The following is a 16,883-nucleotide window of genomic DNA, read 5'->3' as shown; positions in this document are numbered from 1 at the left end:
TGGTTCTTGGTTATTCGGCCTAATATAGTAACAGTGGGCCATTTCTATGGGGTGTTTTGCCAGCTGGTACTGATAGAAGGAGCCTCATGAGTCTAACATCTGCCTATCATCTCCCTTGGAATAACACCCAGCTATGCATCCCACCTGCTCCTTAAGGCTTTGATGTAGTGTTATTACCACTAGGAAACATCTCATTTGCATATGTACGACTGGGTTTTACTATTGCCAACAGAAGCCACCTGCCTGGGCTGCCAGCGTTTCCTCCTGTAACAGCTTATCACTGCTGTTCTCACCTGTAGTGAGTGTAGGGTGTGAGGTTTGGGATCTCCAGCGTTTGGGCATCAGGCTCATTCTCCTCTTCATAGAGGGTGACCCACTCCTCGTCGTCACCGATAGCTCCCACCTGTGCAGAGGGAGACACTGAGATGGGATGGACATGCCTTAGGGACTGAGGCTGCCCAGTAGACCATGTGCACCTGCTGGTACCTGGTGAGCTGGGCAGGGCTGCAAGGCGTCCCCACACCTGGGACAAGTTGAGTCCTGCACAACCCCCTCTTGTGCCTTAGAGATACAGGCTCTTGCTATGCCCACCATCAAGTCTGGGTGAGTTTTAGTCAAAAGCTCACAGTCAAGAACTGGGCTGCAGAAGGACTGGACCCAAACAGTGAAACCCCTGGGAACAAACCTCTGAGGGCTTGGAGGCCATCAGTGATGGAAGGGACCTTCCATACCATCTCATTCTTCCTCCTGTTTGACAAGTGAGGGCTCAGAGAGAGCCCGGAGAGGAAGACTTGGTCAGGACCATGGTGAGCAGTGACAGAGCTGTGGGCGCAGGCTGGGGGTCCAGCTTCTACCCCAACCCTTTCTGCCCCAAACACACACCAAACAGACACCATTGCTGGCCCACAGCATAAGGAAGGTCCTTAGGCAGGGAAGGACGAGGCTTCTGTCCTGGAAGCCAGATCGGGAGGCCGAGTCCCCTTAAGATTTAAAGAAACCGCCTCCTGGCAGTGTTGATGAGGGAAGAGCCTCTCCCTTCAACAGAGACTTGCCTTTTCCGGGTCTGCTGGCAATGCCTGCAGGTGCCCTCCAAGTTCCCCAGCTTCTGCCTCTCCCGAGTCTTTGCTCCTGCGCCATAGTCTGCCTCGTGCTAATTTTCCTCCCTGTCTGGGAGCTCCACACCGTCACCCTGCTCAGTAGCATGTTCGTGTCCCCTAATCTGGCCCTGAGCCCCACCTCTCACTCATCCTTGTGCTTTGAAGAAACCCAAGTGCCAGTGCCGCTTCTACTGCTGCTGCCCCAAGCCGACCATGTCCCTCTCTCCCCCTTGATGGTGCCACACAAGCCGCACCAGCAAGGGAACCACGGGGGAGACAGCCACGGCCTTGTGCCCACCAGGAGAGCCCTGGAGCTCATCTTTGGAGATCTCTGCAGCCCCATCACAAGCACACTCTGGTCTCGTGTGGTCGTGTGGCTCTGGGGGATGCAAGGGACACAGAGAAGGCTGGCTGCAAGCATGGAGAGCATGTCAGGACAAACTGGCTGCTGGAGGGGGATTGGCCTGGGGCCTGGTGCATTTAACACTTCGTAAGTGGCTTAAATGACGGGATAGGAAACGTGCTCACTAAGTGTGCAGAGGAAACCAAGTTGGCGGGTGGCCAAGTCTTGGGAGGGTGGCAGGAGAATTCAAAACGACTTTGGTAAACTAGAGACATGGATGCAGAGGAGACTGTGTAAGCAGCCGTACTGGTGGCTTGCTTCCTAGTGAACTCGAAAAGCAAAGAGCAAAATTCTCAATACTCTCAGCTGAAAACATCCACATGGTCAGTGGCTCCTCCAAAAGTTACACACAGAGTCACTGCATGAGCCAGCAACTCTGCCCCCAGCCACTGACCCAAGAGAACAGACAACAGGTGTCTTAACAGATACCTGCCGGCACATGCTCCTAGGGCACTAGTCATGACAGCCAAAGCCGTGAACAAGGCAAACGCCTAGCACTGAGTGGATAAACAAAAGGACTCTCTGTACCATGGAACAGGATTCAGCCATAGAAAGGAACAAAGCACTCACACCTGCTACCACATGGACAAATCTCAAAACATGATTGATGCAAAGCTAAGGAAGCCTGACCCAAAGTCCACGCACCGCATGATTCCAGTTTATGAAATGTCCGGGATCTTTCAATCCATTGAGACAGAATGCAGGTTAGTGGTTGCCAGGGGATGGGGAGAGGAGGGGATGGGAAGTGACTGCTATTGGGTATGAGGTCTCTTTGTGGCGTGATAAAAATGTTTTGGAACTAGACAGACATGGTGGCTGCACAGCACTGGGAATCTACTAAGTTGTGAATGGTATTCTTTAAAATGGTTAATTTTATGTGAGGTGAATTTCACCTCAATGAAAAAAAGAAACAGTAAAATGAAATGTAGAATGACTGGCCAAAAACATTTGGTAGAGAACGACCTGGAGGTTGGCGTAGATAATGAATAGCCCGAAGTCGGCAAAACCACAGGGTGGTGTAATTAGGAAAAGACTGTGCAGCTTGCACAGCCAGAGGCGAAGGGGGCAAGTCCCCTGGCACCAAAGTGAGCCAGTTCTCAGCACTGGGGTAGCCATCGAAACCCTCAAATCCTCACTTCAGCCAAAGTGAGCCAGTTCTCAGCACTGGGGTAGCCATCGAAACCCTCAAATCCTCACTTCAGAGACACAGAAAACAAGAGTTATGTGGATAGATTAAGGTTCCACAGAGCACTCATCTTGGAGAAGGGAGGGGTCTAGGCGAACCTGGGGTTGGACTAGCTCTTGAGTCAGACAGGTCAGAGGCCTCCCTATCCCCCATCAGGGCCCATGGCAGCCGCCTCCCTCCATCGCGTCTGTGAAGAGGGAAGGGACCCAGGAGCACAATGCTGAGACTGGAGCCATCCAATCCTAATGGGCAAAACAGAATGAACTTCAGGATCCGGGGATCTCAGGGGAGCTCACTCAAGTCGGCTTGAAAGCTCTGGCCCCGGCACAGCATCTAGTGGAGAGGGGCTGTGCAATATTTATCTGTGCAATTGATGCACGAATGGGCCAGCCGATAAGCTAGGAAGCTGGAGGATATTATTCCAGCCCATGTTACGCTGAAAGAAGCTGAGGCCCAGAAAAAGAGTGGCTCATTCAAGGTCACCAAATGTTTGTCCCATATCAGCACAGCTCACGACACCTTACAGGCCTCCAGGTAACGGAGAACGCGCACCACAGCACAGAGGGAAGGGCAAGCAAGACAAGCTGCTCAGGCTTCCGTGGGAGGCCCCCGGCTGCCTGGGCGGTGTCGCAGGGGAGGAGATGCGGGTCATGGGCGGGCTGGGACCAGATACTGGGAAGTGGGGAGGACCAAGCCCCACATTTTAGTTAGGTTTTACTGAGTGCAAAGTGCCTCCCTGCTGAATGCTGGCCCCGTGGCATGGTTTAGTGGTTTCAGAGTCCCCGGTGACTTAGGTGGGCTCCTCTTAGTGAAACCAATCCTCTGGGTGTTAAACCAAAGCACTGGGCGATTTCAGGAAAAATATGGTTTTTGTTTGTTTTTTTAAAAAAAAAGGAAGAAAGGAAGAAAAAGGGATGACTTCAATTTCAGGCCGTCAATTTAGCACCTTTTATTTATCAATCACGCATAAGCGCTAAGGAAAGAGCCAGCAGTCAGGGCACATGTGGCTCATGTGCGTAGCTCACGGTGCCAAGTGACCGGTGGGCGCTTTGCCTGGCAGCCTCTTGCCTTCCAGGTCCTTGCCTGGTCTGTGCATGTGTGAGCGGGAAACAGACGCCTGGCAGGTTCAACTTACTCTCCAAGACCCCAAGCTGACTGTGGACGCTCGCTCACCCTTGCTAGGCGACTCCAAGTCTCCTTCCTGTGGTTGGCCCCTGCAGCCCCACCATCCCCACCCTGGATGTGTGTCTTCGGCTGCCTGAGGGAGAAATAAACAAAACTGAGGAACGCTGGGGTCCTGGGTGGGGTCTCTGCCTAGAGCTCCCTGCCCTCCTCTGGCCTGGATGCTCAGCATGTATGGATTCAGTCTGTCTGGCTGCTTTCCTGGCCCCAGAAGCATTCACCTGAGGCCTGGGGGCTTCCTGACCCTGTGGGCTCCCTCATCCTGTTCAGGCACTGGGCACTCAGGGCATGCTCTCAGCCACAGGGGCTGCTGCGGGGTCAGCAGTGGTCAGGGCAGCGGCTCTGGGATTCAGGGCTGTTCCACCCCCATGACCAAGAGGAACGAAAGAGAACCAGTAAGGCCTGGGAGGCTTCCCGGGAGAGAAAGGCACGCGCAGCGTTGAGAGAGCAGGAGAGTGGGGGAAAGCGCAGCAAGAGGCAGCCAGGCTCATCGGGTTTCTCTGAGAAAGCCGGGCGTGCGGCTCCCTCTGCAGAGATGCTGGAAAACCACTGCACGGTCGGAAACGGGGGCCGGCCACGCGCGGTGGCTCACACCTGTAATCCCAGCACTTTGGGAGGTCGAGGTGGGCAGATCACGAGGTCAGGAGATTGAGACCATCCTGGCCAACATGGTGAAACCCCGTCTCTACTAAAAATACAAAAAATTAGCCGGGTGTGGTGGCGGGTGCCTGTAGTCCCAGCTACTCGGGAGGCTGAGGCAGGAGAATGGCGTGAACCCGGGAGGTGGAGCTTACAGTGAGCCGAGATTGCGCCACTGCACTCCAGCCTGGGCGACAGAGCGAGACTCCGTCTCAAACAACAAAAAAAGAAAAAAGAAATGGGTGCCAGTGGGGCGGCCGATCTCCACTTCATCCTTTCCCGCCAGGAGAGCCTGAGGAGGGAGCCTTTCCTAGGCCCTGTGGCCATTCTCCATGAGATGACCCCCTCACCTGCCTTCTCAGCAGCGAGTGTCTGGTTATCTACAGGGCTGTTGTTTTGCTGAGCATAAAACAGTTTCAGGGCCAGGACCAACGGATTGGGACAAGGGTGGACCACTGAAGGTGGCAGCAAAGGTCAAACTCCCCTGCCCTTCCCACCCAGTGCCTGGTCTCCTTTTTTGAAAGATGTCGATTGGAACAGGTGCCAAATGATTGGTGAACCCAGGCAGGCGCCACATGGCTCTATCAGGCTCTGCCTTCACTTCCTCCTGTGGCCGCAGTTTGTCATTACCTGGAGGCATCATGCAGTCTCCAACACCTGTCCCCCCGCACCACTCTTCCCCCTCTCAGAGTGTGTCTGCTCCTTCCACCCCTCCTCTCTGCAACTGGCTGACTCCTTTGGAATCTGGAGAGCATCCGGGCCTTTGGGAAGCCTCTGAACAGCATCCCTCTCAGCCGCTCACTGCCCCCGCCAGGCTGCCAGAATCTATGTCCTAATTCTGTGCTCCCATATCCTCTTCAGTGTACCCCCAGCACAGTGCAGATCATCGTCAAAGCATTCATTTAAAACACGACTCCCAGGCCAGGCGTGGTGGCTCATGCCTATAATCCCAGCACTTTGGGAGGCTGAGGTGGGTGGATCACGAGGTCAAGAGATCAAGACCAGCCTGGCCAACATGGTGAAACCACGTCGCTACTAAAAATACAAAAAATTGGCTGGGTGTGGTGGCACGTGCCTGTAGTCCCAGCTACTTGGAAGGCTGAGGCAGGAGAATCGCTTGAACTTGGGAGGTGGAGGTTGCTGTGAGCTGAGATTGTGCCACTCCACTCAAGCCTGGGTGACAGTGAGACTCCATCTCAAAAGAATAAAATAAATAAACAATAAATAAACAAACAAACAAACAAACAAACAAACACAACTCCTGGGAGACATGGCAGGAGGATCTCTTGAGCCCGGGAGTTCAAAACCAGCCTGGGAAACAGAGGGAGATCCCATCTCTACAAAATAATTTAAAAAAAAATTAGCTAGGCATGGTGGCACAGCTCATAGTTCCAGCTACTCAGGAGGCTGATGCAGGGGGATCATCAGAACCCAGGATATCAAGGCTGCAGTAGCTATGATCACACCACTGCACTCCAGCCTGGATGACAGAGCGAGACCCTGCCTCAAAAATAAACAAATACACACACACATACAAATTCTCATACAAATACATAGTGTGTGTCAAAGATTTATTTCACTCATTAATGAGGAACTAGTAGGATGGTAAAACTGGTTCGGAGGGGAATATATGTCAAAGTATGTAGAGTGAACGGAAGAAAGAATGCTCAATAAGATCAAAAAGTTAGAAATAAAACTGGCTATGACAGCAATATAACTGCGACCTCTGGCTTTGCAACTTATAATCTTCTACGAGGTAGCATCTAACTTCACAGAGTCTGGGCCAAATCAACAATCAGTAAGTCAAACACAATTACCTTCTTTAACATGATGGCCTCTAGCAGGTTTATTAAAGCAGGCTCTAGGCCAGGTTCAGTGGCTCACACCTATAATCCCAGCACTGCAGGAGTCCAAAGCGGGAGGTTTGCTTGAGTCCAGGACTTCAAGACCGGCCTGGGCAACATAGTGAGACCCCATATCTATAAAAAATACAAAAACTAGCTAGGTGTGGTGGTGCATGCCTGTAGTCCCAGGTACTCTGGAGGCTGAGGCAGGAGGATAGCTTGAGCTCTGAGGGTCTAGGCTGCAGTGAGTGGTGATGATGCAACTGCACTCCAGCATGGGCCATAGAGGGAGACCCCGTCTCAAACAGAAACAAGCAGGGCTCTAGTACTGCAGTCAGCAAACTCTGGCCCAGGGGCCGAATCTGGCCCACTTCCTGTTTTTGTAAATAAAGTTTTATTGGAACACAGCCACACTCACTGGTTTGTGTGGCTGCTGGCTACTTTCATGCTTTTGCAGGAGAACTGCGGAGCTGTAACAGAGAGCGTCTGACCTGGAAAGCCTAAAGTATTCACTATCGGGACCTTTACAGAAAAAGTGTGGCAAGCCCTGCTGCAGTGCACCACCCCCATGGCACTGACTCCTTCTCCTCGGCTTCTGAGTCCTCTCACCACGCTGTGTCATCACTTCTGGCTGCTTGTAGACTCGCCCTGAGGCAAGGCAAGGGTCTCACCCATCCCTGCCCCTCTAGCATCTCTTCCAGGGTCCAGCCTCAACTTGGTGTTTAACGCATGAACGAATTTACAAATGAACATGCGAATGATTTAAAAATCAGTACTGAAAATGGGTTGTTTTACACGGAGCTCCAAAACAGATGATCACCAAAAATGTAACTTTACTTAGCGACCTCTAGGGGAGAAACTGAAATTTCTATAATAAAAGGTTTACATTTTTGTCTGGAGAAACCAGGACTCTTTTTCGTGAGAGACAGAAGTTCTTTAACCCTGGCTGGGCTCCTCTGGCTCTCTAGTTAGATTTCAAGGCCAAGACAGAGTGTTCTAGAAGCAACTGGGTGCTCATTAACAACGGGCTGACGTAGAGGGAGGCAGAATTCTTTAAAGATAAAACAAATCAAAGCTCTGTGGGGGGCCAGGTGCGGTGGCTCACGCCTGTAATCCCAGCACTTTGGGAGGCCAAGACGGGTGGATCACGAGGTCAGGAGATCGAGACCATCCTGGCTAACACGGTGAAACCCAGTCCCAGCTACTCCGGAGGCTGAGGCAGGAGAATGGCGTGAGCCCGGGAGGTGGAGCTTGCAGTGAGCCAAGATCGCGCCACTGCTCTCCAGCCTGGGTGAAAGAGTGAGCCTCTGTCTTAAAAACAAACAAACAAACAAACAAACAAAAAGCTCTGTGGGGAAGCTGGGATTTTGAAGGGCTTTTTTCTTTTTTTTTTAACTTTTTTTTAAGGCTAATAAACAGCACTTTACAATATTTAGGACAAAGGCAGAAATGGCATCTATTTCAAATGCCACCTGGCAGGGGCGGTCCTTCAGGCCCATTAGGGGCGCTGTCTGTCCGTTATACCCACGGGGATGCTGCCGCCCACCACACACCCCCGGCTTGACCACTCCCAGGTCTGGCTGGGGTTTGGTGCCAGCGGGCCAGCAGGCTTGGTCTGTTTGTGCACATGAGATCCGGCCTCTGGGAAAACTGGTGGAAACTGGTGGGCTGGGCAGGACCAGGAACACCCCTGCTGGGAGGCTATGATGGCCATGATGAGCTCAGCACTCCAGAGGCCAGGGTCAATGGCTGCTCAGAGGACAGTTAATTAACCTCACCCCAAAGGTAATTTTGCACATGGAGATGAAGCAGACAAGGTGCAGCTGCGTGTGGGGAGGGAAGGAGGGACGCGAGGAGGCGGCCCCCCTCCATCCAGAGCTAAGAGGAAGAGAAAAAGACGCTCCAGAACCCCTTCCATGGAAACCTGCCAAGCCAGGCGCACCCTGCCCAGCTGAAACTCTGGTGTCAGCAGGAAAACTTGCACGTCTAGCAACTTCCACCGACACCGAGTACCCCTGCTTCTGAGGGCTGCTCCCCACACCCACCACAGCCAGATGAAGCCTCCCAAGAGGCGGCAGCTGGAGGGCGCCTACAGAGGGAGGGACAGATGGGGGCTTCTGGCAAAGGTACAGGAAACCAGGAAGGCCCAGTAAGGCCCAGAGGTCAGTTCCCCCAAACAAATCTGCAGAGTTTGCACACCCGACGAGCCGGCAGGGGACTCGACGCTGTGCTGCATTTATCTTCACTCCCAAGGAGGCTTTAGGCTTTGAACCAGCCCAGCTCCGGATTCCCAGCCCTTCCCTTGGGACTTCTGCCTTTCCGGGTTGTCATTGTTTTGTCTCTACTGTTTAATATTCTTTGGATCTTCAGAGGCAGAAGGGCTGTGGAGTGATGGGTTTTGTCCCCCGATCCTGAGCTCTACGCTTAGGTTCCTGGGGTGCCGGCTCTCTCGCTCTCCCTCTACTCCCCATCTGGCCCTTTCTCTGCCCCAGCAACCCCAAATGAAGCCCCTCCTGAGTCTGTCCTTGCCTCCTCTTTTCTCTCTCTTGCAAGGCCTCCTTCCTGGGGCCCTTCCTGTCCCTCCACAAGGAGACAGAGACCTGGGTGCAAGACCTCCTTCCTACCCACCCAGACAGACGCTTCTGAGCTCGAGCAGCTCACACGCGACAGCCTCACCCCAGAACCGTGATCTTCCTCCCAAGACGGGCTCCTCCTGTGGAAGGCCCTATTTCTGGTCAGAACACCATCGTCCTCTGTCATCGAGGGTCAGTGCTCCTTCTGTCCCCCTGACCCTTGCTGCACGTGGCGGGGTCTCCTCCACATCCTCTCTTACATTTGCTTGATTTAAGTGGTAGGACCCTGATTTAGAAGCTCCCAACCTCTTGCTTGAACTATTTTGATAGATCAGTGAGTTTTTAAAAAAAGCAAGTGTCAGTAGGGCACGGCGGCTCACGCCTGTAATCCCAGCACTTTGGGAGGCCAAGGCGGGCGGATCACGAGGTCAGGAGATCAAGACCATCCTGGCTAACACGGTGAAACCTCGTCTCTACTAAAAATACAAAAAATTAGCTGGGCGTGGTGGCGGGCGCCTATAGTCCCGGCTACTGGGGAGGCTGAGGCAGGAGAATGGCGTGAACCCGGGAGGCGGAGCTTGTGGTGAGCCGAGATCGCGCCACTGCACTCCAGCCTGGTGGACAGAGTGAGACTCCGTCTCAAAAAAAAAAAAAAAAAAAAAAAAGCAAGTGTCGACAGGGCACGGAGGCTCACACCTGTAATCCCAGCACTTTGGTAGGCTGAGGCGGGCAGATCACAAGGTCAGGAAATCGAGACCATCCTGGCCAACACGGTGAAACCCCGTCTCTACAAAAAATACAAAAAAATTAGCTGGGCGTGGTGGCGGGCGCCTATAGTCCTGGCTACTGGAGAGGCTGAGGCAGGAGAATGGCATGAACCCAGGAGGCGGAGCTTGTGGTGAGCCGAGATTACGCCACTGCACTCCAGCCTGGGTGACGGAGCAAGACTCTGACTCAGAAAAAAAAAAAAAAAAAAAAAAAAAAGGCATGGTGGTGTGCTCCTATAATCCCAGCTACTCAGGAGGCTGAGGTGGGAGAATTGCTTGAGCCTGGGAGGTTGAGGCTGCAGTGAGCCAAGATTGTCCCACTGCACCTGCAGCCTGGGTGACAGAGCGAGACCCTATCTCAAAACAAAAAAAACAACAACAAAAAACCGACTACATTTCCATCCTTCCTCCCACATCCCTCCTCCTGAAAATTATGAATTCCTGGAGGGAGAAACTAAACGGTTTTCACCTTAGTAATCTAATATGTAGCATGATACCTGGAACAATAAAATCTATAAAACAGTAGGTGCTTAATAAATGTTTGCTGGGTGAATGGACGAATGAAGGAAAGAAATATAAAACCTAATGGCTGGAAAAATGAAACACACAGGCAAATCTAAAAAAATCCAACAAGAGAATTAGGATGAAGGAATCAGAGCAGGGAATGGTCCTCGGAAAGAACGGGGAAATATGAGTCTCATAAAATTTAATTTAGTTTGACGGTTGTGATTTATATACATGTTGACCTCTATTTTTCGAAAATGACATTTGTGGTAAAACACTTCCTTCGGTCCCACTTGAGTTGTCACTTATGCTGCAGTATTTTCCTCTCCTGTGGTAGTTTTAAAGGTCCCATAATAGGACCTCAATGGATCTGACAGACGAATTAACAAAAAGGCCCCTTTTCCACCATTCATCTCATACAGATGTTGTATGCTGGTTGAGAAATAAGAGAGAAAAGTCACTGTGAGTGTGTTATTATGGACAGTCGAGCAACCAAGAAACATTCTGAGATTTCTGAATATGTATGTCATTGTCACCTGTCTCCCCAGTACCTAAACGCTTAGGCAGAGACATTACACCAGAACAAAACATGAGGCCCATCTCGGCAAATTTACCCAGATGACCATGGGATTATGGAAGGCGTCATTAGGGCCGATGACAGCTCTCCTGTGCATGTGCAACTGACTATTCAGAAATAATGTCACTCTTGTTCCTCCTATTATGAAAAAGAAATTCAACTACAGTCAGGGTTTATTACGACCGAAATGCTGACGGATACTTATCCAAAGGGCCACAGACAGGTCTCACGTCCATCCATAATGAGGGAAGGAGGAGACAGAAGTAGTGATGAGAAACCCCCAGCCCCAGATCTTGAAGTGATGGGATAAAAGCATTTGGCTTATGAACCTGCAAGAGACAGGGCACACTAGAATTTCTCCCTGCAGAGGTAACAGGTGGCCAGGTGGACAGTGAAGTCAATCAAGGTTGGAAACTTTATTGGGCCTTGGGCGGCCCAATATGTCTGTCTGGGGCTATGTCTGTCCCAGATGGTGTGTGTACGATGCTCTGTCCACCTGCTCAAAGGTGCCTTCTGGCATGATGCCTTACTTCTATGCAGCAGACCCTGTTCTGGGTGCCAAGGAGAGAACCGGCACTGCACAGACAAGGTCCCTGCTCTCACTAAGCTTGTGTTCCTGGGAGGACAAAGACGGTAACCATGTAATAAATAAATACAGGACGTTACTGTACTAAACACAGCAACCTGAGAGCCCCTGGCCATACAGGAGCTGTCTGCTTCCTGACCCAGGTGAGCCCCTCACCCAGAGCCAGCCCAGGCCGTCTTGCCATCTTTGTTTGCTGCGAGGTGGGGTGGGGCAGGAACAGGCCAATGCCTCTGCAGAGATGGGCTGCTCCTGACCCTCTGCCCAGCTGGGTGAAGCCTGGGAACCCAGTGTGCTGGGTGAGAAGCCTCCTTGCTGTTCCTAAACTCAGTTTCTACTGGGAAAAAGAGACGGGGACTGCTGGATTTACCATTTTCAAGCTGTGCGAGTTCGTGGTTCTGCTTGAGTGCACTGTGAGTAGCACCAGCCTGTCTTTCACTGCCACTGTGGGTGTTTGAGCCCAGGCTGTCTCTTCCTGGGCTGCAGATCCTCACAGTCACTGGGGACTTCGCAGACCTGGGTTCTCTGACCATGGTGACCACCATGGGGGTTTCAGTGTCCCCGGCCCCCGATTCTCAGCTCCTGTGTGGTGCTCATCCTGCCTGAACCTGCCCTGCTGGCCTCTGCTTGGTTTCCCAGGTATTTTCTAGGACAGGGCTCTGCACACTCCACAGGCCTCCCTCTGGGGAAGGAGGTCTTTCCTCTGAAGGTCATAGTGTCTCAAGCAGCCCTCTTGGATGCTAAACACTTGCCTTGACTTCATTATTTTTATTATTAGGAACTTCCACTTATTAAATGTCTAATATGTGCTAGTCCCATGCTAAAGTGTTAAATGAACTGCTGGTCTCTGTATTTTATGATGAAGAAACTGAGGCTTACAGAGGTCCCACAACCCATCCCGGCATGGTTGGCCACCAGCCTCTGTTCTCCATCCTCTGCCAACCAGCCAGCTCTCAGGGACGGTCCCCCACACCCCTAACAACCATTGCCGGGAGGGTGGTTCGTCGCTAAGGTGCCTAAAGCTCTTCTCTGGTGCTGGCTTTACCAGGTAACCTCGCCTTCCCCTGGCCTTGCCTGTGGCCACACAAATCCACGCAGGTCCCAGAGTTGGCTCTGCCCTGCCACAGCCAGGCCTGGTTCCAGACGAAACGCTGGCGGCATTAAACATAGAGTGAGGGGATCTGAGTGTCTTATTCCAGGAGTCTCTGGGATTGCTAAGCCTTGACATTGCCTGATGTGCTCGTAAACACTGTGGACTTTTGAAGAGAGGAAAGCAAATCACAGAAAAGACACGCACAGGAAAGCGGACGCTTTACAGCTACGTTTCAGGACAGGTCTCTACCAACATGTCCATACTGCCTATTTTTCAAAGGACGATCCTCATAATGAGATAAAGCAGGAACCCCTCGTAGGGACTGGTGGGCCCCCAAACATGGAAATAAAGAAAAATCTTGAGTTCCTTCAAGAGAAATTCCAGGCACCTAGCTAGCCCTGAGAAGTAAATGAGCAAGGCTGGGCACGGTGGCTCACGCCTGTAATCCCAGCACTTTGGGAGGCCGAGGCGGGCGGAGCACCTGAGGTCAGAAGTTCGAGACCAGCCTGGCCAACATGGCAAAACCCCGTCTCTACTAAAAATACAAAAAATTAGCCAGGTGTGGTGGTGGGCACCTGTAATCCCAGCTACTCGAGAGGCTGAGGCAGGAGAATCACTTGATCCCAGGAGGCAGTGGTTGCAGTGAGCTGAGATCGCGCCACTGCACTCCAGCCCGGGAGACAGAGTGAGACTCCGTCTCGGGAAAAAAAATAATAATAAAAATTAAAAATAAATAAATAAATAAAGGAGCAACTTGACAAACAAGAAGGTAAAAAGTAGCTGAAAACAATAGCCAAGGAAGCTAGAGTCAGGAGATGCTTGGTTCCCAATAGAAACTAAAGTGACATCTTACCACATGTCCCTGAGTTGTTTTTCAGAAACCTGGACTCCCACCGAATGGGTTGGCTATGCAGGTCCGCTACCCATAGACCTCAGACATGGGGGAGCTGAAGACGGAACTCTGACCTCTGCTGCTTGTTCTAAATTTCTTCCTAAGGAACCTGGAGGAAGTCACACCCTCATGCCAGAGCTAATGTTCTTTTCTGCTGATCCAAAATGTTTAGACAAAACTTCACCCCCTTAACCGATCACAGATCAGAAAATCTTTGAATTTACCTATAACCTGTGGGTTCCTGCTTCAAGATGTCCTTTTAGGTCAAACCAATGTGTCACCTCTGTGTCCTGATGCTTGACTCTGCCTGAAGCTTCTGCCTCTCTGCCTTTATAGATCCTTACTGTAAGCCATAGGAGAGGTCAGGTCTTAGGCATGAGTGACCCGATTCTCCTGGCCTGGTGCCCTGAAAGAAACACCTCACTTTTTCTCGCTGCAATCCTGATGTCAATGGTTTGGCTTTGCTGTGCCAGGCAGGTCCACAAGTCCGGTTTGATAACAATAAAGGAAACCTCCTCTGAGGTCTCGGTCCTTTGCTTCTCCCTCTGTGGCACAGCCACTGGCCATGAGGTCTTGGTATCTTGCTTCTTTGCTGAGTCTCTCTTTCCTACTCACTGAAGGCAGGTTCTCTTTGTACCTGCCTCTGAGGCCCCTGCGTCTAGCACAGCACTGGACCACAGCGAGTGTCAGCACATGGGGATTAAAGGAGCGAGTGGAGCAGAAGCAAGTTCTGCAGAAGGGCAATCCCACCCCGGAATTCCAGGGCAATCCATTTGGCTTTCAAACCCCTGGCTGGGCCGGGTGTGGTAGCTCACACCTGTAATACCAGCACTTTGGGAGGCTGAGGTGGGTGGATCATTTGAGGTCAGGAGTTCGAAGCCAGCCTGGACAACATGGCAAAACCCCCTCACTACTACAAATACAAAAATTAGCTGGGCGTGGTGGCAGATGCCTGTAATCCCAGCTACTGGACTCGGGAAGCTGAGGCAGGAGAATCGCTTGAACCTGAGAGGCGGTGGTTGCAGTGAGCGGAGATCATGTCACTGCACTCCAGCCTGGGCAACAGAGTGAGAGTCCGTCTCAAAAAAAACCAAAAAAACACCCTGGCCATTTAGGCAAAAAGGGGACTGCCCCCGGATTGTATGGGCTTCAACTTTTGACACGGGAAAGCAGATACACTCATCTGCTGAGACAACATTTTCCCCAGGATTCACCTCTGGGAGAAGTGTATTGCAAGAGGCTTTGGATCAAGGGCGTGCTAGAGAAACAGAAAGCCCCATACATCCTGCAAGACGTCCTCGCAGGTGAGTGCCTCGGCAAACAGCAAAATGAAACACAGCCCGTGGCCTCTCATCCATCAGCCCAGGATCCGGTCCCTCGGCACAGCGTGTGCTTAGGAGACAGACAGCGTTGCTTCACGCCCCCAACTTCACTGAGGCATGCGTCATTCCAAACGCTGTCGCTGTCGACGCCGCCGGCAGCCTCGGCATCTCTAAGTATTCTACCTGGGGACGCCTGGGCGCCCGGCTGCTCCATCTCCACTACTCTTTAGTTACAGAGAGCCCAGCACTAAACAGACTTGTGCTTTATTTTATTAGTCCATAACACTCTCTAAAACAGTTTCTTCTAAGAAAATGGCTACTATTATGCACAAATAAGCACTAAGTGGGACTTTTTTTTTTTTTTTTTGCTTTCCATTTTCAGAATGAAAACAGTTTTAGCTGTACCTAAAGTGTTACCACTAGCATCTTCATTATGGAAAACTCTGCTCAGGGCAGGCTTTTGAGAAGACTAGACGTTATTTTGGCTATTAGAGCACAACAAATGGCTGTGAATGGCAGGGGTTTACAGAGGTAACTGAGCAGACAAACAGGAGTGGCAAATGAAAACATATAACATTTGCATTCTCCCTTTTACGGTGCACCATAAAAATGCTCAAAGAGATGTTTTGCTCACTCTACAGTCAAAGGTTACTAATTAAGCAAAGCATTACTGAGCCAGAAATACCTATAAAAGCTGCTGCTTTTTTTTTTTTGCAACCCACATCTGAGAATCAACTTATTACAGGGCCTTTCAATGGGTTCCTCCAATGATTAGGATCCTTCACTCCATAATTCACTGAAGATAACTCCAAGTAATAAAACCTTCTTGGTGCACTTTTAAAAATGGTTAGCATCTAAAGGAAACTTTTCTGCAAAGAATGTATGATTGAAAAGTGGATCAAAGGGAAGAAACGTGGACACTCTTCTGGCAGAGAGTGTTGTGGTGGGAGCCTTCGTCCCTGTCCCGCTCTGCTGCTCTCCATCTGGGTTCACGTTCATGGAGCCTCGAGATGGGGCTTGGCTGTTGTCCCCTTCCTGGGCCCTCCACACCCAACTGGCGGGTTCTGTTGTTCCTTCCTCAGTGTCCTCCCGGCGCCCCAGCAGACCTCTCTGACATCACCTCCCTGGCTCCTATGTGATTAATGACTTTGCATCTAGACCATGTGCTCCGGAGTCTTTCTCCTCCCCAAATTCTAGCCCAGGGCCAGGCACAGACTAGGAGTCAACAACTGCTTCCCCGGTGAGAGGCTGTGAGAGGGAACCCTGAAGTCTCCCTGCAGCAGAGAAGGCCTGGGTTTGTTTTGCATCCCATTCAAAGGGGGTGAGGTGTAGGAGGCCCCAGAGGCCTCATCTACACTAGTTACAGCCTCAAGGGCCCCGCTGCCTGGAGTTTAGGATAGCTGGTCTTCATGGGTGCCTCTGGAGCCTGCCTGGACCAGGGAGCCCATGGGACATTCTCAGAGAAGTGGCTGGGGAATGAGAGCCAGGCGTCCTGGGAGGATCACGGGACGGGGGTGGGCAAGCACAGATGGAGGCTGAGACAGAGCCACAGATGGCCTCAGGGGCTGGCAGGTTTCTCAGAGGAGATGCGTTTGTAAAGTAGCTCAAGCTCGACAGAAAGCAGAAGTGTGTACACCTCAGAGAAGTCAATGTAACACCATGTTCTAGCTCTCTCAATCACCTGTGAGACAGGCACTCTTATTCAGGCTTTACAGCTAAAGAACATGACCTAAAAGACTTCCCTAAAGCCACGCAGCTAGAAAGCGGTGGAGCTGGGATTCCGGGCCCTGTTGCTCTGATCCCAAAGCCTGTGCTGCAAGTGTCTATACCCCTGACGGTTTTGTTCTGCTCGCTGCATGTCATGGTGTCTTTCCTAGGGGATGAGTCAGAGATGATCCGTGGAATGTGATGAAGGCCAGGAAGGTGGCACTGGAGAGAAGCAGTGTGGAGTTCCCCAAAAGAATGTGTGGCCAGAATTCCAACAGTAAGAATGAGAAGAGGGGGCTGCAGAACTGTTCTTTCCCTGGACGGAGCCGTAAAGGTGTTGGGTGGTGATGTGGAGGGTTGGAGTGTATTCTGCTTGAGTCTGTAGAAGGCTGAACGGTGGCTCTTATCTACACTGGCCTGCAAGTGAAACACTCTCAGAAGGTGTTTAAAGAGATGCCTGCTCATTCATCATTGTTAAAAGCATACCTTGCTCTTGGCAGGGTGCGGTGGCTCA

General features: G+C 51.5%; 1 protein-coding gene across 5 annotated transcripts in view; it reads right to left on the bottom strand.

Annotated features, from left to right (window-relative positions):
* The window catches only part of SDK1 (sidekick cell adhesion molecule 1), a 659,503-nt gene that overhangs the window by 154,514 nt on the left and 488,106 nt on the right, over positions 1–16,883 (bottom strand). For all 5 annotated transcript variants that reach the window (XM_058442285.1, XM_058442281.1, XM_058442284.1 and 2 more), the window contains one exon: positions 294–403. In XM_058442285.1, the coding sequence (XP_058298268.1) occupies positions 294–403 (110 nt within the window). The remainder of the gene's footprint in view (positions 1–293; positions 404–16,883) is intronic.

The sequence above is a fragment of the Hylobates moloch genome, unplaced genomic scaffold, assembly GCF_009828535.3.
Source record: "Hylobates moloch isolate HMO894 unplaced genomic scaffold, HMol_V3 SCAFFOLD_1, whole genome shotgun sequence".
NCBI lineage: Eukaryota > Metazoa > Chordata > Mammalia > Primates > Hylobatidae > Hylobates > Hylobates moloch.
This window is presented reverse-complemented; position numbering and strand designations above follow the sequence as displayed.